This window comes from Magallana gigas, chromosome 8 (genome assembly GCF_963853765.1).
Source record: "Magallana gigas chromosome 8, xbMagGiga1.1, whole genome shotgun sequence".
Taxonomy (NCBI): Eukaryota; Metazoa; Mollusca; class Bivalvia; order Ostreida; family Ostreidae; genus Magallana; species Magallana gigas.
Window position 1 is genome coordinate 47,107,397 of NC_088860.1, and position 21,654 is coordinate 47,129,050.

Sequence of the window (21,654 nt, forward strand, 5' to 3'; positions counted from 1 at the left end):
GTATGTCAGCATGTCCAATCAGGTATGTCAACATGTCAGGTAGGTCAAAATGTACTCTCATGTATGTCAAAATATCTTCTCAGGTACTGTGTCAAATGTTTGCTAAGGTATGTCAAATGTTCGCTTAGGCATGTGCCTGTACAGTTGCATGTCAAGTGGTTAATCATAAAATGATGTAAGTGGGATAAGATTAAAACAGATGAGCCAGAAAATAGTCCATTTTGAATTTTATTTTAGCATTGGGTTGAATTGATGTGATTATAGAAGCAGAGAATAAACTGTGGTATTCTCTATTGTAGACTTCCTCCAACAATGTACAGGACATCATAGAGAGCCGTGTGGAGAAGAGGACCAAGGGTGTGTACGTCCCGATCGGGGGTAAGAAGCTCCTGACCTTCATGGACGACTTCAACATGCCGGCCAAGGACACGTTCGGCTCACAGCCGCCTCTGGAACTGATGAAGCTGTGGCTGGACTACGGCTTCTGGTACGACCGCGAGAAACAGACTCAGAAGTACATCAAGGTCAGCGGACTTTTATCTTCTCTTGAACTAAACATCAATGTAGAGCCTGACTACCAATACCCTCTATACAGTCTCCCACCCAGTTATATCAATTTCTGCAAATGATAATTTAATTATATTTGATTTTTTCTACTGTTTTGGTGTTTGTAGGACATGTTCCTGTTGGCGGGTATGGGACCACCCGGTGGTGGCAGAATGGTCATCTCCAGACGACTACAGAGCCGCTTCAACCTCATCAACATGACCTTCCCACACGTAAGATTCTTCTTATTAATTTTAGTACCATCAAACGTGTATCACATCCAAAATGTGCAAGGTATTAAATGCTGTCATGAATCATATATCCTGAACTGATATAATGATCAGACGAGATCTTTGGAATTGCCAGATGTCTGTATCAGAAACAACCAAAACACCAAAATAAACAAACAAATATTTAATAAGAAAAAAAATACATACAAGAAAAAAAATAAATGAAAGAAATATTAAACCAGATTCTAAAAGAGAGAGTCGACTCTAATTTCAACAACAAATCTTTAAATTGACTTCAAAACAAAATATTCTTTCCAAAATTTAAACACTTAAATTGATTCACATATATTTAGATTTTCAAATAATTTCTCTAAATTCGTTTATCAACTTTCAAATCAATTTCACAAAAATATCACTACAATTATACGAGAACCAAATATTCAAAACAATGAAAGTGAAATTTCAATAAATTTCGTCACATTTCCTTTCCTGGTTCCTCGATATATTTCCGGTGACTTTTCACCCAAACCCCGGACATCACATAGACCAACACACGGACACACAGACACACGGACAGATGACACAACCGTTGCTCCGGTACGTTAGGACACCACAACACAACACACATATACCAACGTCTCCAGCGTAGACCGCTCCCGGTCACCATACACCATACACGTACATCGACGCCACGTGTCCCCGATATGGATGGAAAATGGCGGGTCTGGCGCTCCGTACTCGTCTCCGACTTTGTAGTCACAATTCAGCTGGTATAAACCGTCATCCCCTTGAAAATGGTGATAAACATTCGGAAATGAACAAAGTAGGGAGAATTTCCCAATCTTGGTGACTACCACGTGCTTCTAAATAGACACACGTCCACTCTGCTGGTCTGCACGGACTGGAGTGCGGTATTTAAAATTAGCCGTGTACACGTCACTCCAGTGACAGGTTTAGAGAGTAAAAAGAAAAGCGGGAAATTCAAACATATATATTTACAATCATATCAAGTACGTTACAAACGTCCCCATTTAGAAGACTAATGCCATTAGTCCGACCAAAACTCTAACGAACTTGATAACACTAAATGTCAAACATACAACACAAAATAACAAACCATCTCTAAATATTCACACAATTTCAAGAGGATAAATCTATTCTCGACAAATAATCTGCAACAACATTATCTTTCCCCTTTACATGAACAACCTCAAAATTGAACTCTTGAAGTGTCAAACTCCAACGAAGTAACCTCTGATTTGTCATCTTTATTCTATCTAGCCACTGCAGTGGAGCATGATCAGACTCAACCACAAATGATCGACCTTCAAGAAAAACTCTGAGCGACTTAATACTCCAGATAATTGCAAAACATTCTTTTTCAATCACTGCGTATCTCTTTTCAGTATCTGACAATTTCTTACTGAGATAAAGAATTGGATGTCTACCATCTTCAAAATTCTGTTCTAATACCGCCCCAACTCCACAATCTGATGCATCAGTGCGCAGATAGAACAACTTACTAAAATCTGGACTACGCAACACTGGGTTACTAGCTATAGCATTCTTTAATGAATCAAAAGCCTTCTGATGCACTGGAAGCCAAACTATCTTAGAACAACCTTTCTTTCTAGTAAGATCAAACAAAGGTGAAGCTAGTTCTGAAAAATGTGGAATGAATTTCCGGTAAAAGCCTATGGTCCCTAAAAATGATCGAACATGCTTTTTTGTAGTAGGAACAGGGAATTTCTGAATTGCCTGAACTTTACTTTGCTTAGGAGAGACAATACCTTTTCCGACCACATGTCCCAGAAATTCTAGTTGATCAAACCCAAAACAACACTTAGATGGCTTTGCAGACAACTTTGCATCCCTCAATCGCTGGAAAACTACTCTCAAATGCTGGAGATGATCGTCCCAAGTCTCACTGTAGATTCCAATATCATCTATAAAACATTGAACAAATGAATGCAAACCATCGAGAACTTTGTGCATCAATCTGACAAAAGTTGCAGGCGCATTTACCATACCGAACGGCATTACCGTGAATTGATAGTGGCCCATGGGGGTCACAAATGCGCTCTTCTGCTTTGCGTCCTCATCTAGCGGGATCTGCCAGTAGCCTTTTGTAAGATCAATTTTGCTGATAAACTTTGCTCTACTCACCTCGTTCAAAAGGTCATCCATGCGCGGCATTGGTCTTGGATCAAATACAGTGATACTATTTAACGCTCTATAATCACAACAGAATCTGATAGAAGAGTCATCTTTTCTTACCAAAACCACTGGTGACGCATAAGGGCTTGTTGAGGGTTCAATAATACCAACCTCGGTCATATTATCTATCTCTTTCTGCATGCGTTCCCTCAGTGCGTAGGGCACAGGATACGGCTTCTTATGGACGGGATCGTCTGACTTAAGTTTTACTGAATGCTGAACTACATCTGTTCTGTTGGGTATATCGCTAAAAACATCAGAAAACTCATTCAACAAACCTCTTAACTGACAAACCTGAGTATTCGACAGTGTATTGGAAAAAACTACATCTTCAGCCCCTTTTTGAAGTTCTAACGAAGGTGATGCTCTGTCGTTAAATTCAGAATCGTAGTCCATACTCTCATACACACCTCCCAGTATGTCAATAGCTGATAAATGTTCTTTCGACAAGTCTTGTTCACATTTGTCCTCACGATCATACCATTTTTTCAGCATGTTGACATGAAATACTGTCTCTTTGTTCCTTTTCACCTTAACTCTGTAGTCAACATTACCGACTTTCTCTGTTATCTCGAATGGACCTTTCCACTGTGCAAGTAATTTTGATGTATTAGATGGTAGCAATACTAAAACTTTGTCACCTACCTCGTATTGTCTTGTTCTAGCTTTCCTGTCGTAATACACTTTCTGCTTGTGCTTTTCGACTTTTTCCTTCTCTTTTGTGAGCTCTGTGCACTCCTTCAATCGCTCCCTTGTTTCGAGTAGGTAACTCAGAACAGATGACTGACAATTCTCTGGTTCTTCCCAGTGATCTTTCAGGACTGCTAAAGGACCTCGTACCTGCCTTGCAAAAAGCATTTCAAAAGGAGAAAATCCAGTGGTTTCGTTTGGAACCTCCCTATAAGCAAATAGAACATAAGGAAGATGTTTGTCCCAATTTGAGGGTTCTTTGACCGCATATGCCTTCAACATTTTCTTTAAAGTGCCATTAAACTTTTCCACCAGGCCATTTGTTTGAGGATGATACGGAGAACTTACCAATTTACTCACCTTCAGTAATCTACACAGTTCTTTTATCAACTCGGACATGAAGTTACTGCCTTGATCTGTGAGGATTTCATTTGGAAAACCCACGTCAGCAAATATTCCCATCAAGGCCTCTGCTACTGTCTCCGCCTCTTGGTTTTTTAGAGCTACTGCAATTGGATACTTTGTAGCATAATCTACACATACCAAAACAAATCTGTTCTTGGATTCTGTCAATGGCAAAGGACCTACAAAATCTAGTGCAATTCGCTGAAATGGTTCGTCGATAGTAGGTATACTTACAAGTGGTACCTTTTTCACTCTTCCTTTCGCCGTACCTTTTTGACACTCTGGACAGGATCTGCAGTATTTTGATGTGTCTGAAAAAATTCCAGGCCAAAAGAAATGCTGTAAAATCCTGTTTCTGGTCTTCTTTACTCCCATATGACCCGACATAGGAATGTCATGTGCCATTTCAAGTGCCAACGACCTGTATTTATGGGGAAGGACAATCTGAAATATGTCATTTCCTACCTCACGAGGAAATACCCTGTAGAGAATCTTGTCCTTGAGAGTGTAGTATGACTGACCTTCGTCTGGCTTTTCAAATGTCATTTCCCTCACACGTGTCAGGCTAGGATCAGTTTCCTGCAATTTGATCAATGTCTCTGTATCACAAATGTCAGATTTTAGCTCACCATCATCTGTCTTCTTTGGTCTAGGCTTCGTTTCCTCTGCTTCCAATCGAGTCTGTGCTCTTGTCTGAACTGCCAAACAGTCAGCTGGTTTCTCAACTTCCATTTTCTCGATCTTGTCTATTACGTTTCCAAGTATGACGTCAGCAAATGGAGAATCTAAGATAAGAGCAAACAATTTACCTTTTATAAATGGCGTATCTATCTCTACACACGCTTCTTGGCATTGTTTCTCGGACCCATCAGCAAGAATTATCTTCCTTCCTCTCCCAGTCATTTGCTCCTTCTCGACTAGACGACTGTGGACGAATACAGTTGAACAACCAGTATCTCTCAAAACTGTTGCCTCTTTACCTCCTACACTTCCCCTAGAAATATCCAAACCTGGTACTGAATTATCATCTACATCTTTTGTATCCCCTGTACTTACACCAGGGAGTTTGACCAACGCTGCACTTGTATACAAGTCAGGTTTTCCCCCCTCTGTATGTTGCTTATTTTCGTGTTCTGACAAACACAACCCAAGCTTACCAAACTTCTTGTCCTCGGGTTTTCTATACTGTCCTCGGTTGTAAAGAGAACAGTCTCTCTGGATATGCCCAGGCCTCTTACAATAGTAACAGGCTCTGTCTTTGACCTGCGGGCCTTTTCCTTGTTCAGCTTTAAATTGCCCCTGATTTACATTGAAATTACCTTGAGAATTTCGATCTGTTCCATTTTTGCGGTTCCCTCCGAACGTCAACCTTTTGTGAGCTGTTTGATAGGCCTCAACCAAATCGATCACTTCCTTAACATTCTTTGGTCGATGTTCATGAACCCATACCTGCAAATCTTTATCACAAAACTTAAGCAATTGCTCTCTCAACACCAAATCGTACAGACTGTTATATTGCCCATGAATATCTTCTCTTTCACACCAGTGCGATAAATACTTTTCTGTACGTACCTGATAATCCTTGAATGATTCATCAGATTGTTGCCTTGCCTGTCGAAACTTTTCTCTATAAGCTTCTGAAGTTAACTCATATCGTTTGAGTATTGCCTCCTTAATCTTATCATACTTACCACTTTCACCATCGCTTAGACGAGAGTAAGCTTCCAATGCCTTACCTGTCAACAGTGGTACCAAGTGAATAGCCCATTCAGACTTATCCCATTTATGCAACGCTGCAAGTTTCTCAAATGATCTCAAAAACACATCAATATCTTGACCTTCTTCCAACTTAGGAAGCTTAACATGAGAATTCTGGACAGATGAACTACCATTTAATTTCCCTCCATTAGCTCTAGCTACCTTTAACTCTTCCTCTTTCAATGCTAACTCCTTAACCTTAAACTCATGATCCAACGCAGCTTTCTTCATCTCACGCTCAGCCTGTCTCTCTTCCCGTTCAATCTTTCTCTCTTCCCTGTCCTTCTCACTCAACAACTTCAACATTTCTAAACAATCAGACAATGATGCCCCCTTCTTAATCTGATCATTAACCCACGACGGTAACTCCGACATGATTCAACACCTAACTGAAACAGAGATAGTAAGGCTGAAATTAGAGCAGGACTAGAGAAATGAAGAGAAAATACTCACAAGGGATGGGTGAATTCTGCCCACTTTGTAAAGGTTGTAACTAACACAGCAATCAAAGCGATCCCACCGCTGCCACCAAAATGTCATGAATCATATATCCTGAACTGATATAATGATCAGACGAGATCTTTGGAATTGCCAGATGTCTGTATCAGAAACAACCAAAACACCAAAATAAACAAACAAATATTTAATAAGAAAAAAAATACATACAAGAAAAAAAATAAATGAAAGAAATATTAAACCAGATTCTAAAAGAGAGAGTCGACTCTAATTTCAACAACAAATCTTTAAATTGACTTCAAAACAAAATATTCTTTCCAAAATTTAAACACTTAAATTGATTCACATATATTTAGATTTTCAAATAATTTCTCTAAATTCGTTTATCAACTTTCAAATCAATTTCACAAAAATATCACTACAATTATACGAGAACCAAATATTCAAAACAATGAAAGTGAAATTTCAATAAATTTCGTCACATTTCCTTTCCTGGTTCCTCGGTATATTTCCGGTGACTTTTCACCCAAACCCCGGACATCACATAGACCAACACACGGACACACAGACACACGGACAGATGACACAACCGTTGCTCCGGTACGTTAGGACACCACAACACAACACACATATACCAACGTCTCCAGCGTAGACCGCTCCCGGTCACCATACACCATACACGTACATCGACGCCACGTGTCCCCGATATGGATGGAAAATGGCGGGTCTGGCGCTCCGTACTCGTCTCCGACTTTGTAGTCACAATTCAGCTGGTATAAACCGTCATCCCCTTGAAAATGGTGATAAACATTCGGAAATGAACAAAGTAGGGAGAATTTCCCAATCTTGGTGACTACCACGTGCTTCTAAATAGACACACGTCCACTCTGCTGGTCTGCACGGACTGGAGTGCGGTATTTAAAATTAGCCGTGTACACGTCACTCCAGTGACAGGTTTAGAGAGTAAAAAGAAAAGCGGGAAATTCAAACATATATATTTACAATCATATCAAGTACGTTACAATGCTCAATTATGTTGTGTGTAAGGTTTGGTTTGAAAATCTTACAGTTTTATAAACAAGATCTTTTATTCTCTGTGCGTGTATTACTGATCAAATTACAGGAATCCCAGATCAGGTATAACATATCTCCTATTCTACTATTGTAGGAGTCACAAATCAAGCGTATCTTCAGCAGCGTGATACACCAATAGTTTATTCTCTCTGTTTATGTCTAACTATATGTGTGTATTATCTCTCTATAATTGTTTCTATGTGTATAACAGGAGTCCCAGATCAAGCGAATCTTCGGCAGCATGATCAACCAGAAGCTTCAGGACTTTGAAGAAGAGGTGAAGCCGATCGGAGACATCATGACTCAGGCCACCATTGAGATGTACGAGGCGGTCGTCCAGAAGTTCCTGCCCACACCCACCAAGATACACTACCTCCTCAACCTCAGGGACATCTCCAAGGTACACTTAATAGGCCTCCATCTGTGTTTTTGTGATTTCACAATAACTTTTATTGTGAGGGTTTGTGAATGAGAGATTTAAATTTTATTTTGCAGATATTCCAAGGTTTACTGAGAGCTCACAAAGACTTCCACGATACAAAGCACGCCATGACTCGACTCTGGATCCATGAATGCTTCAGGTAATTGTGCACCCAATACACAGACCCCCCTTACAGCCAAGGTTTAGTCTTTATAGCTTCCACTAATGCTCAAGAAAAGTGCTGACCATAGACCCATTTTGTACTGATAAACTTTAACAAACAAAGCGCCATCAACATCACCATTCCCCCCCCCCCCCCAAAATAAGTTTTTGTGCATGGTAACTATATCTTCATTGAAATATAAGTGATATTTGTGGCAGGGTTTGAATTAAACTGTGATAGAGGGCAAAGCTTGCTCTGAATATGTTAATTATATTAGATAACAAAAATTGAGTTACACAACCAAAAGCTGAACTGTGCATGTATATTATTAGCTGGGGAAATAATCTGAAAGGGAATATGGTAGATGAATCTGTAGATGATGTTTTTACGTTTTTGAGTTTAAGTTCTGTTTATTCTCAGGGTGTTTTCTGACCGTCTGGTCGAGGAGAAAGACACAGAGACATTTATCAACATCATGACAGAGAAGCTGGGAACCCTGTTTGATCAGACGTACCACAACATCTGTCCCAACAAACAGCCACCCATATTTGGTGAGTAATCAACGTACTGAGAGTACTGACAAACTATCTACCACAACATCTGTCCCAACAAACAGCCACCCATATTTGGTGAGTAATCAACGTACTGAGAGTACTGACAAACTATATACCACAACATCTGTCCCAACAAACAGCCACCCATATTTGGTGGGTAATCAACGTACTGAGAGTACTGACAAACTATCTACCACAACATCTGTCCCAACACTCAGCCACCTATATTTGGTGGGTAATCAACGTACTGAGAGTACTGACAAACTATCAACCACAACATCTGTCCCAACAAACAGCCGCCCATATTTGATGAGTAATCAACGTACTGAGAGTACTGAAAAACCACGACATCTGTTCTAAAGAGCAGCTCCCTATTTTGCGAGTATTCAAGGTACTGAGAGTACTGACAAACACTTTCTAAAATAACATGTCCAAACACTTTTATAAAGAAGTTATAATGTTTTCTGTACATAGGTGACTACATGAACCCTGACAACGTGTACGAGGACATTCAGGACATCAGCCAGCTGAAGAAGCAGATGACGGACTTCCTGGAGGAGTACAACAGTACCCCGGGGGTCATCAATATGGACCTGGTGCTCTTCAGGGATGCCATCGAACACGGTACGCGCCCATCTCAGTAACTTACTTAATGACATATTCAGGAGGCTATAAACAATATTTTAACCAAAAAATCTGCATTCCAACTTTAATAATGTTGAATGGAAGCTATAAAATATTTTGAGAAGCTTTGTAAAATGAAAGGAATTTGATCCAGAAGATTTGCAATGATTTTGTTTGATGGTTTTATTGTTTAATTATGGTAAACTTATAATAAATGATGACTCTTTGAATAAGGAGTACAATTAAGTATGAAATGATTGACACTTATTCTAATATTAACAAAGAATAGCTTACCTCTTCTGCTTGTAATGTATTTCTGGAAGTCTTTTCAACACGTTGTCGAATGATTTGACTTGTTGTCTCTATTAGTGTCCAAGATTGTCCGAGTGATCAGACAGCCCCGGGGGAACATGTTGCTGATCGGTATTGGAGGCAGTGGACGTCAGAGTTTGACCCGACTCTCTGCCTACATCTGTGAATACACAACCTTCCAGATCGAGGTCACCAAACACTACCGCAAAAACGAGTTCAGAGACGGTGAGTATTTAGAACACCAAAACTACCGCAAAAACGAGTTCAGAGGCGGTGAGTATTTAGAACACCAAAACTACCGCAAAAACGAGTTCAGAGACGGTGAGTATTTAGAACACCAAAACTACCGCAAAAACGAGTTCAGAGACGGTGAGTATTGAGGACAGTGATCACAGCCACAAACAAAATTTCCAGAGACGATAAGTTTCATGGTTACTTGAACTTAACCAGCAAAAACAAATTCAGAGAGGGTATATATCATAGTAAACAAATAATAGCATTTAGTTGTTGATGTCACAGATCCACCATTATTTGTGGTTGTAGATCTAAAGCGGTTGTACTGGCAGGCAGGCGTAGACAACAAGACATCCGTGTTCATCTTCAATGACACCCAGGTTGTAGAGGAAGGGTTCCTTGAGGACATCAACAACGTCCTAAGCAGTGGGGAGGTTCCCAACCTGTACAAGCCAGACGAGTTTGAGGAGGTTTTATACACACCACTGTGTGGGTCTCAAATAGGCACAGCTGTGTTGGGTCCTACATAGGCACTGCCATATGGGTATCACATAGGCACCACCTGTGTGGGTTCCCCATAGGCACCACCTGTATGGTTCCCCTTTAGGCACCATTGTGTGGTTCCACTCTAGGCACCACTGTGTAGGTCCCACATAAGCACCACCTGTGTGGGTCTCACCGCTTCATAAGACACTAACCTACCATTTCTAATGATTCAGTTGGAAACATGTTTAACAACAATAATTATGATAAACAACCAACACAATAATTTCTTATGTGCGATACTTATCTGAAGGAAATTGTTTCTTAAGTTTATTGATTGATTAATAAATAAACTAATTGATAAGTTAATCAATTTACTCTCACTAAAGATATAAAAAATTGCTAAACATGGTAGATTTAGTGTCTTCTAGTATTGAACACACACAAGGAGACTCAGAATCACTGGTCCCACACTCAGGATGTTTAATTTAATAATATTAACTCATCAAAAGACTAGAAATATATATGAAATTGCAAAAAATTTGATTTGATTCAATTTATCATTCAGCAATAATTTATTATATTGATTCAAGTTAATATTAAAAAAAAACCCAGACAAAATTGGATTGATGGCTTTTTGTGTTTTAATGCACATGTGTTGTGAAGCAATTAATAGCTGTGTTTTGATATGCAGAGATTGACATTTGAACTGTTTGTTAATCAGTGTTAATTGATGGAGAATGATTAATCTATTGACACAGTAGTTTAGCGTGTACATCTATTTACTCGGATTTGATTGGTGGTCAGGTGGACAAGTCTGATCACCGACGGATACTGTAAACTTGTGTATTTCCACAAATTGGTAGTATTACGCAGAAAAAAAAAATGCAAAAACTTATATTGGTGAATGTAAATTCTCTTAAAAGTAATGTCAAGCTGATTTGACTGCAAATTAATATTTTGGATAAAATGTTTTTTTCCCATGAATTTTGAATTAATTATTGCGTACATCGGCGTGGAAATATCCCCATTTACAGTATCCATGTGTGACACTGTGGTTGTTGTGGCATTGTGTAGTGCAGAAACCAATAATACACGGACCAAATTTCTTTCTCTTTGCTCAGGCACTTTGTACAATGATACAGCGTTTACGTTATGTAAATAAAGAACTTGTGTTTTAATTCAAATTTATTGAAGATGTAATTTTTCAAATGAAATACAAATGAAAGAGTTTTACTTTCTACAAAGAAAAAAAATAATTTTAATTAATTAAAATGAAGGAAAGACACATAATTTTAAATGAATTTTGTAATTAAGTTTGGATAAATATGCACTAACACATTAATTTAAGAGCAAAGAGAAAGTAAGCAGCCTGACAATGATATACTATGAGCAACCACATGATGTACAATGTTTAGCAGTGAGTAGCCAGACACATAGCAGGTCTGGCTATAGAAGCTTGCTATCAATCATTTTATCTTGTGCATCTTGTGTTTGACAATCCCAGGTGCGAAATGCTCTGAGTGACATCGCAAAGAAAGAAGGAGTAGACGACAGCCCTCAGAGCATCTTTGCATACTTGATCGAGCGAGTGCGAGCCAATATGCACATTGTGCTGTGTATGACTCCAGTGGGAGAGCCCTTCAGGTGAGCTGAGAACCTCACGTTTACTTTTTCAAAATACCTTTTATAGAGAGTAAACAAAATATGTTAACGCAATATAAGTTTAAATCTACCGGTAGTTTTTATGCACAAAAATAACAAAACAAAAGGGTGTGACTAAATTTTAATTTGGGAAAGGGTAATAGCTCATTTTTTTTCCTTTTTCATTTTTAAAATGAAAAGAAAAACCCATAGATATTCCTTTTTCAATGAAGTCAGCATTCCTTGATATATTTGAGGCAGCTTGAATCTTGGAATCTAGACATTGAATTTATTGGGATCGATATCTTGGGAAGTAATATCTTAGTTTAACAGCTATCTACCTTTGATCTCTCCAGGAACCGTATCCGTATGTACCCGGCGTTTGTGAACTGTACGACCATTGACTGGTTCAGTGAGTGGCCGGCCGACGCCCTTCTGGAGGTGGCAGACAAGTACCTGAGTGAGATCTCTCTGGGGTCAGAGGAGGAGGTAATGCTTAGTGACAAGTTTCTTTCAGGGGTCAGAGGAGGGGTTAAATCTAATGACCCCAAAATAAGATCTTGCCAAAATCTTCTCTTTGGAGTCAAAGGAAAGAGTAAAGTAATTGTCAAGGTCTCGGCCCCACTGTGCAATAAGATCATGCTAATCTGAGGGTGAGGTTATGTCTCCCCCAAAACAAGATCCTGCCAGGATGTCAAAATTCTATCAGCATATTATCTTTTTATCAATACCGCGTAGAAGAGAGACTAGTTTTTAACTTTTATACTAATATCAATGACATCTTTTTTTCATTACCAAAAATACTCTTTAATCTATATTTCTGTTTCTATTATTTACAATGCTTTAGAAATGCATTTCTAAATAAATGATCAATTGAAATTTGAGAGTCGTCCGTGGAGTTATAACCAAGATACAGGGCTGACAATTCGTTGTCAAGTAAACAATTAGGCTCGTGCCCTGTTTTTGTTTACATGGGTTCAATATAACAGTAAAAAATCTTTTTCAACCTGATTTGTCCATCTTTTTATTTATTTTAAGCATAATTACAGAGTTTCTAACGTTTAACACATTCATTTTAGGTCTACAACTGGAATTTTCAACTTTAACATTTAAAATGTAAACAAAAGCCTTGTTTGCATAGCAAAGAATTTCAAGCTCTGTAACTCGCTTATAACTCAACGAATGACACTGTCTCAAATTTTGGTTGCCTATTGAAAATGTCTTACTGAAGCATTGCAAATATTAAAATCGGAAGGAAAAAAATGACCAAAATCGTGACCATGCCCCTTTGATATAAAAAATTATTCAGATAATGATGTGTCTTATCCTACAAAATATTTCATATACATAATAAAAAACTGGACTAATCGAGAGTTCTTTCAATTTCAGGACAAACTGAAGCCATCGTTAGCCAAGATGTTCTCTGTGATGCACAAGTCTGTATCGGAGTACTCCAAGAGGATGTTGGCGGAGCTCCGCAGACATAACTACGTCACTCCGACCAACTATCTGGAACTGGTGTCTGGATACAAGAAGTATACAATTTATTCTCGTCATAAATCTCATATTGAATTTCGGAAACTGTGCAGTTGTGAAGTAATTGACAAAATATAGTGAAACTGTAAATTTCCATTGACAGGGATCAGTAGACGTGAAGTTTTCTCTTTGATACTGAAATTATATTTGGTTCAGTAAAATATGTGTATTGCCTGTAAAATGAATAAAAGGCCCGCCAATCTTTTTGGAACTAAAAAAATTACAGAATCATTTTACAAAAAGATTTATGTTTGGTTTTGATGTGATTTCTTAGACTGCTGTTTGACAAAAAGAACGAGTTGGGAGGAGCAGCTGACAAACTGAGGAACGGTCTGAGTAAGATAGACGACACGAGACAGAAAGTGGAGAAGATGTCGATCGAGCTGGAGGACGCGAAGACGAAGGTGGCCCAGTTCCAGAAGCAGTGTGACGAATACCTGGTGATCATTGTACAGCAGAAACGAGAGGCCGACGAACAACAGAAGGTAACGGGGGCTAAATAACTGTCTGGTGTCATAGTGTAGATTTTGAAGGAAAAGGCTTCAACATTCAAAGAAAGAAATTTAATTTAACTAGTAAATCAATACATTCATAAATATTCACGTCAGTAATTTCCTCTCTGCATTTATTGTGGAGGCACCTTTCCACCAAAAAATGACTAATATGTGAACAGTATGATTTTAAGTAGGAAATACAAAAAGAATAAATAAGTCCCTCTTAAAGATTATGTCAACAACTTGATAAACAAATTAATCTTTTGATTTTGTCAACAACTTGATAAACAAGTCTTTTGAATTTGTCTTTCAGTCTGTGGCTCAGAAGGGAGAAAGGATTGCAGAGGAAGAGACCAAGTGTCAACACATGGCTGATCTGGCTCAGCACGATCTGGATGAAGCCCTGCCCGCCCTACAGGAAGCTATCGCTGTAAGGAACAGTCTCTATTTTGACTTGTTTAGTTTAAGTGAATAGCTTTTTTCTGAGGTGAACAAAGAGGTTATATAAGCAATTTGTTGTTCAATTTTCCAGTCTCTAGAGCATGCAAGGAACAGTCTTTGTGTTAAATACACCCATTAACTTCTCTTTCCCTGAAGTGTATTAAGATCACTTACTCTAGTGAATAAAGAACTGAATCAATAATGTTTTCAGGCTCTTGAGTCATTGAACAAGAAGGACATGACAGAGATTAAGTCGTACGGACGTCCGCCCTTGCTGGTAGAGAAGGTGATGGAGGCCGTGATGATTCTGAGGGGCAGCGAGCCGACCTGGGCCGAGGCCAAGAGACAGCTTGGTCAGTACTCAACAAAGCTATACACAAATAATTCTATACAATAACTTAATATAATATATTCTTATGTATAGGGAAGCAAAAAGACAGCTTGGTCAGTGAATGAATTAACTCACAGCCCCCAAAATGCTTGTAATACAATGGTTGTAATGTATAGAAAGGCCAAGAGACAGCTTAATTAGTCAGTGCTCAAACAATTTATTACAACGCCAGACTGAACAGATTACCTTAGATAGATTTTTTCTGTCAGTTATTAAAATCTATTCAGTAAACGTCTTTCTTAACCTAATGAACAACTTGAAGGTGTTGTTATTTCAATAAATGTTGTAATGTTGTCATATCCTTCTCTATTTTCTTTCTATCATGTGACCTATCTCCAGCCAATAGAATTCTTCGTACCATACGGAGAATGATGAAACAGATTTTAATATCCAGTTTATTCAAAAATTGCAGGGACTGAATTTCTTATTATAATTATACAGGAGAATCTACCTTCATCAAGCAGTTGATGAACTTTGACAAGGACAACATTTCGGACCGTGTGCTGAAGAAGATCGGGAGTTACTGCTCCCAGTCAGACTTCCAGCCGGACATCATTGGGCGCGTGTCTGGGGCAGCTAAGTCCCTGTGTATGTGGGTCAGGGCCATGGAGGTGTATGGACGTGTTTACAGAGTAGTGGAGCCCAAGAAACAGAGACTGAACGCTGCCATGTCACAGCTCAAGGAGAAACAGGACGCACTGGCTGACGCTAAAGCCAAGCTCGCTGAGGTAAAGTGAAAGTGTGTGTTAGATGTGTGGTGTATGTTGTCGTAGAAACAGGAAGACAGTATATTGCTTGAGATTTAGAATGACTATTATTGCGTACTATTACAAACTGCATGGCATGCATGTGGCTGAACCGACTATCTATGTCAAATCTATATATTTAATTAAAGGAATTTAAATTATTAACAGGTTGAAGCCAAGATGGCTGAGTTGAAGCAGCAGTATGACGAGAAGCTGGCTCAGAAGGAGGAGCTCAAGAGGAAGGCCGAGTACACTGAGCTCATGTTGGAGCGAGCCACGAAACTCATGTCTGGACTCGCCGGCGAGAAGGAGCGCTGGCAGGAGACTGTCAAGGTAATGGCACTAGTAGTCTGTCTACCATTTTGTCAACCACTGCCTACCATATTGTCTACCATGGTCTTCCATTCTTGTCTACTACTCTAACTCCGTCTACCATTCTGTATACCACTGTATACCACTCTATCTACTGGTGGATCTAGTACCATTATCAACCATTGTTTCCACCAATGTAACGACTGATCTGTGACTAACTATATGTACATGTATCAGTTTATCAATCAATCTACCAGTCTATCTATCCACCATTGTATCCACTGGTCTGTGACTAACTATATGTATCAGTTTATCAATCAATCTACCAGTCTATCTATCTACCATTGTATCAACTGGTCTGTGACTAACTATATGTACATGTATCAGTTTATCAATCAATCTACCAGTCTATCTATCTACCATTGTATCCACTGGTCTGTGACTAACTATATGTATCAGTTTATCAATCAATCTACCAGTCTATCTATCTACCATTGTATCAACTGGTCTGTGACTAACTATATGTATCAGTTTATCAATCAATCTACCAGTCCATCTATCTACCATTGTATCAACTGGTCTGTGACTAACTATATGTATCAGTTTATCAATCAATCTACCAGTCTATCTATCTACCATTGTATCCACTGGTCTGTGACTAACTATATGTATCAGTTTATCAATCAATCTACCAGTCTATCTATCTACCATTGTATCACCTGGTCTGTGACTAACTATATGTATCAGTTTATCAATCAATCTACCAGTCTATCTATCTACCATTGTATTACCTGTCTGTGACTAACTATATGTATCAGTTTATCAATCAATCTACCAGTCTATCTATCTACCATTGTAATCAACTGGTCTGTGACTAACTATATGTATCAGTTTATCAATCAATCTACCAGTCTATCTATCTACCATTGTATCAACTGGTCTGTGACTAACTATATGTATCAGTTTATCAATCAATCTACCAGTCTATCTATCTACCATTGTAATCAACTGGTCTGTGACTAACTATATGTATCAGTTTATCAATCAATCTACCAGTCTATCTATCTACCATTGTATCCACTGGTCTGTGACTAACTATATGTATCAGTTTATCAATCAATCTACCAGTCTGTCTATCTACCATTGTATCAACTGGTCTGTGACTAACTATATGTATCAGTTTATCAATCAATCTACCAGTCTATCTATCTACCATTGTATCCACTGGTCTGTGACTAACTATATGTATCAGTTTATCAATCAATCTACCAGTCTATCTATCTACCATTGTATTACCTGGTCTGTGACTAACTATATGTATCAGTTTATCAATCAATCTACCAGTCTATCTATTTACCATTGTATCAACTGGTCTGTGACTAACTATATGTATCAGTTTATCAATCAATCTACCAGTCTATCTATTTACCATTGTATCAACTGGTCTGTGACTAACTATATGTATCAGTTTATCAATCAATCTACCAGTCTATCTATCTACCATTGTATCCACTGGTCTGTGACTAACTATATGTATCAGTTTATCAATCAATCTACCAGTCCATCTATCTACCATTGTATCAACTGGTCTGTGACTAACTATATGTATCAGTTTATCAATCAATCTACCAGTCTATCTATCTACCATTGTATCAACTGGTCTGTTACTAACTATATGTATTAGTTTATCAATCAATCTACCAGTCTATCTATCTACCATTGTATCAACTGGTCTGTGACTAACTATATGTATCAGTTTATCAATCAATCTACCAGTCTATCTATCTACCATTGTATCAACTGGTCTGTGACTAACTATATGTATTAGTTTATCAATCAATCTACCAGTCTATCTATCTACCATTGTATTAACTGGTCTGTGACTAACTATATGTATCAGTTTATCAATCAATCTACCAGTCTATCTATCTACCATTGTATCACCTGGTCTGTGACTAACTATATGTATCAGTTTATCAATCAATCTACCAGTCTATCTATCTACCATTGTATCAACTGGTCTGTGACTAACTATATGTATCAGTTTATCAATCAATCTACCAGTCTATCTATCTACCATTGTATCCACTGGTCTGTGACTAACTATATGTATCAGTTTATCAATCAATCTACCAGTCTATCTATCTACCATTGTATTAACTGATCTGTTACTAACTATATGTACATGTATCAGTTTATCAATCAATCTACCAGTCTATCTATCTACCATTGTATCCACTGGTCTGTGACTAACTATATGTATTAGTTTATCAATCAATCTACCAGTCTATCTATCTACCATTGTATTAACTGGTCTGCTTTACTATGTACCACTGTCTTTTTTAAGCTTATGTCATTTGTAGGTTTGATTCAAGAGGGTTATGTTGATATATTTTGTACCTTAACTAATCTGGAATTTGTATAACTCTTTAGGATCTGGAGGAGAGAATGGGCTACCTCTCTGGAGACTGCCTAATGGCAGCTGCCTTCATGTCCTACATGGGGCCCTTCTTGTCAAATTACAGAGACGAACTGGTCCAGAAGAAATGGATTGAGGAGGTACTGTGTGAAAATTGTAAACAGTGAATTCAAGATCTGGATGAACTGATTGGAGGACATTTTTGTTAACAGTTTATGGAAATTTGACTTAAATTTTTGTGTTAAGTGTTTATTGATGATAATTGTTTTCATATGAAGGTTGCAATTCGATGCATTGAACTTTGAGGCTGGTTTAACCTGGTTTTGCTTGTTTTTCTTGAGCCTGCTAGTCCTATATTTTGCATTTTACAATGATAGAATTGTTGTAATTGACAGGTTCGTAAGCTGGGAATTCCCTGTGCACCAAACTTCAATTTCTGTGAGTTCATGGCCAAGCCGACCCAGGTCAGGGACTGGAACATCCAGGGGTTGCCTAGCGATGCCTTCTCCACGGAGAATGGAGTCATTGTGACCTCATCTAATCGGTGGCCCCTGATGGTGGACCCTCAAGGTCAGGCCATCAAGTGGATCAAGAACATGGAGGCCTCACGAGTAAGTCAGCTCTGAAAATCTTATCAGTATTTGAAACATTCCTGGTATGCTTTTGTGTATCATGACATTTCTGTGTTTACTTTCAATTTGTTTTCTTGTTCATATGATTATTAAGACTCTTCATAATGATAACATGACTAGTGTAAACAACTATGTTTTCAATTGCTTATTATCTATTCAAACATTCTGATTTTAGTCTGTGGTCTGTTCACCTGATCATAATATTTAACTTTTCTTTCAATAACTAATTTGTTTGATCCACTGTGCTGATCACTTGCTATTCTGTGACTGTCTAGGGCCTCAAAGTGATAGACTTGCAGCAGTCGGATTACATGAGGACTCTGGAGTCCGCCATCCAGTTTGGTCTGCCGGTCGTCTTGCAGAACGTACAGGAAAAGCTGGATCCTTCCCTGGACCCAGTGCTGAACAAGTCTCTGATGAGAATAGGTAGGGAACTCTAAAACTTATCAAACAAGTCTCTGATGAAAATAACTAGGGACCTTAATAACTAATAAAACAGGTCTCTGATGAGGATAGGTAGGGACCTCAATAACTTATCACACGAGTCTCTGATGAGATTAGGTAGGGACCTCAATAACTAGTTAAACAAGTCACTGATGAAAATAGGTAAGGGCCCCAAAACCTTGTTAAGCAAGTCACTAATTAGTATAGGTAAGGACCTTAAAAGGTAATTAGACAAGTCACTAAAGAGAATAGTGAGGGACCTCAAGAACTAGTTAAACAAGTCACTGATGAAAATAGATAGGGAACTCAAAAACTTATCAAACAAGTCTCTGATGAAAAAAGTAGGACCCTTAAAAAGTAATTGAACAAGTCACTGATGAGAATAGGTAGGGACCTCAATAATTAGTTAAACAAGTCTCTGATGAAAATAGGTAGGGACCTCCTTATACAAGTCACTGTTTAGAAAAGATACTAGATAGGGACCTCAAAAACTTATCAAACAATTCACTGATGTAAATAGGGTGGGACCTCCTTATGCAAGTCACTGAATAGAAAAGATACAAGGTAGGGCCTCAGAAACTTATCAAACAAATCTGACGAAAATAGGTAGGGACCTCTTTATACAAGTCACTGAATATAACAGATACGAGATAAGGACTTCAAAAACTTATCAAACAAGTTACTGATGAGAATAGGTAGGGAACTCAATAGCTAGTTAAACAAGTCTGATGAAAATAAGTAGAAATCTCCTTATACAAGTCACTGAATAGAAAAGATATGAACCTCCTTCTACAAGTCTCTGATAAGTAGGGTCCTCCATAGCTTACTCAAGTCACTGATGGAAATAGATAGGGACCCCCTCAAACCAGTCAGTGGTGAGCAAAGGTTAGGACCTTCCTATACAAGTCACATAGGAATAGGTAGGGACATCATACAAGTCAGTATTGAGAAAAGGTTTGGACCTCCTTAACTTGTACAAGTGTCTGATGAATATTTGAAGGGACATTTTGAACTTAATCAAATTACTGAACAGATTAAAATAAGTAGGGGCCTCATTGTACAAGTCACAAAATATGTTGGAACCTCCATGAACAAGTCACCAACGAGTAAATATATTGACCTCCCTATTCAAGTCACTGATGAAGATGGGTAAGGACCTTCCGATATGAGTCACTGATAAAATAGTTAGGAACCTCCTTATAGGAGTCACTGGTCAAAATAATTAGAGACTTCAAAAGTTTTAGAAGGTTATTCTGTACTTACGGCACTTATTAATAAGCAGATTTAAACTGTTAAGATGAGAATTTTCCTACCATGGGAACTATTTCTATTCTATTTGAACTTTTTTTGAGTTGAGAATTTGTTTGTATGTTTGTAGGTGGAGCTTACATGATAAAGCTGGGAGACAAAGAGATTGAGTACAACCCAGAGTTCCGATTCTACATCACCACTAAGCTGAGTAACCCCCACTACACGCCCGAGATCTCCACCAAGTCCACCATTGTCAACTTTGCTGTCAAAGAGCAAGGTACTGTCTCTGTCTGTGTATTTAATATCTAGATGGTGTAATATTGTCTGTGTTTTGATTGATTGTACAACAAGGAATGTGGATGATGTAATGTACTGCATCTCCTTGTAGGTCTGGAGGCCCAACTGTTGGGAATCGTGGTCAGGAAGGAACGTCCGGATCTGGAGGAACAGAAGGACAGCCTGGTCCGGAGCATCGCGGCCGGGAAAAAGAAACTTGTCGAGTTAGAGGACGAGATTCTCAGGTCTGTGTCTTTTTCTATATCTACAGATCTTTATATATGATATGTAGTATCTAGTATTGTTAAATGTACATGAAAAAATGACTTACGAAGCTAGAGGATGAGATTCTCAGGTCTGTCCAAAGGGGTAGCACCCTCAGAATCATAACTGATATCTGTGGATAAAATCTTGTACCACTAAGGGATCTCAATTTTTTTGTCAGGATCGGCTCCACTCTTATCTTGTAGTGTTTGCAATAAAGGCACAATATATATTCAAACTATTGTACCAAAATGATTTTTAAGAAATGATTTAAAAATTGACACTTTCTACTACCCCCCCCCCCCCATCCCAAAGCAAATAAAGTTGATCAGTTACTCTTTGGGGAAATGATACTTCAAAAGCTAAAGAGGAATTCAATGTTATGATTTGTAGAGGGATACTATAAAATAATACAAGACAAACTTCGACTAATTATCAGTATTTGACATCCACTGATTCTGATTGTAGGCTGCTGAATGAGACCAAGGGCTCACTGCTGGACGATGAACAGCTGGTCAACACACTGCAGACGTCCAAGATCACCTCACAGGAAGTGACGGAGCAGCTTCAGATCTCCGAGACGACCGAGGTCAAGATTGACGCTGCCAGAGAGGTGAGTGACACGGACATTATTGTC

At 38.5% G+C, this 21,654-nt stretch overlaps 2 protein-coding genes across 2 annotated transcripts in view; one reads left to right on the forward strand and one right to left on the reverse strand.

Moving 5' to 3' along the window:
* The window catches only part of LOC136269736 (dynein axonemal heavy chain 2-like), a 46,520-nt gene that overhangs the window by 15,096 nt on the left and 9,770 nt on the right, over positions 1 to 21,654 (forward strand). The window contains exons 22-43 of the mRNA XM_066069782.1: positions 300 to 524; positions 675 to 779; positions 7,588 to 7,776; positions 7,872 to 7,957; positions 8,381 to 8,511; positions 8,989 to 9,138; positions 9,508 to 9,675; positions 9,994 to 10,154; positions 11,675 to 11,814; positions 12,168 to 12,300; positions 13,201 to 13,346; positions 13,622 to 13,832; positions 14,155 to 14,271; positions 14,494 to 14,635; positions 15,115 to 15,401; positions 15,588 to 15,752; positions 18,165 to 18,290; positions 18,546 to 18,761; positions 19,058 to 19,208; positions 20,605 to 20,754; positions 20,866 to 20,998; positions 21,486 to 21,630. Of these exons, the coding sequence (XP_065925854.1) occupies positions 300 to 524; positions 675 to 779; positions 7,588 to 7,776; positions 7,872 to 7,957; positions 8,381 to 8,511; positions 8,989 to 9,138; positions 9,508 to 9,675; positions 9,994 to 10,154; positions 11,675 to 11,814; positions 12,168 to 12,300; positions 13,201 to 13,346; positions 13,622 to 13,832; positions 14,155 to 14,271; positions 14,494 to 14,635; positions 15,115 to 15,401; positions 15,588 to 15,752; positions 18,165 to 18,290; positions 18,546 to 18,761; positions 19,058 to 19,208; positions 20,605 to 20,754; positions 20,866 to 20,998; positions 21,486 to 21,630 (3,477 nt within the window). The remainder of the gene's footprint in view (positions 1 to 299; positions 525 to 674; positions 780 to 7,587; positions 7,777 to 7,871; positions 7,958 to 8,380; positions 8,512 to 8,988; positions 9,139 to 9,507; positions 9,676 to 9,993; positions 10,155 to 11,674; positions 11,815 to 12,167; positions 12,301 to 13,200; positions 13,347 to 13,621; positions 13,833 to 14,154; positions 14,272 to 14,493; positions 14,636 to 15,114; positions 15,402 to 15,587; positions 15,753 to 18,164; positions 18,291 to 18,545; positions 18,762 to 19,057; positions 19,209 to 20,604; positions 20,755 to 20,865; positions 20,999 to 21,485; positions 21,631 to 21,654) is intronic.
* On the reverse strand, positions 2,524 to 6,352 carry LOC136270773 (uncharacterized). The gene is made up of 2 exons (XM_066069431.1): positions 3,105 to 6,352; positions 2,524 to 2,722 (listed from the first exon to the last, which is right to left on the reverse strand). Exons 1-2 carry the CDS (start codon positions 6,219 to 6,221, stop codon positions 2,672 to 2,674), a joined length of 3,168 nt encoding a protein of 1,055 aa, XP_065925503.1. The 5' UTR covers positions 6,222 to 6,352; the 3' UTR covers positions 2,524 to 2,671.

Excerpts from the sequence above, each read along its gene's own strand:
- LOC136270773 (XM_066069431.1), bottom strand. The coding sequence starts at position 6,221 with ATGTCGGAGTTACCGTCGTGGGTTAATGATCAGATTAAGAAGGGGGCA. Across the intron at positions 2,723-3,104 it reads AGATAGATAATATGACCGAG|ATGATATTGGAATCTACAGT; the intron begins GTTGGTATTATT and ends AATGTTTTATAG.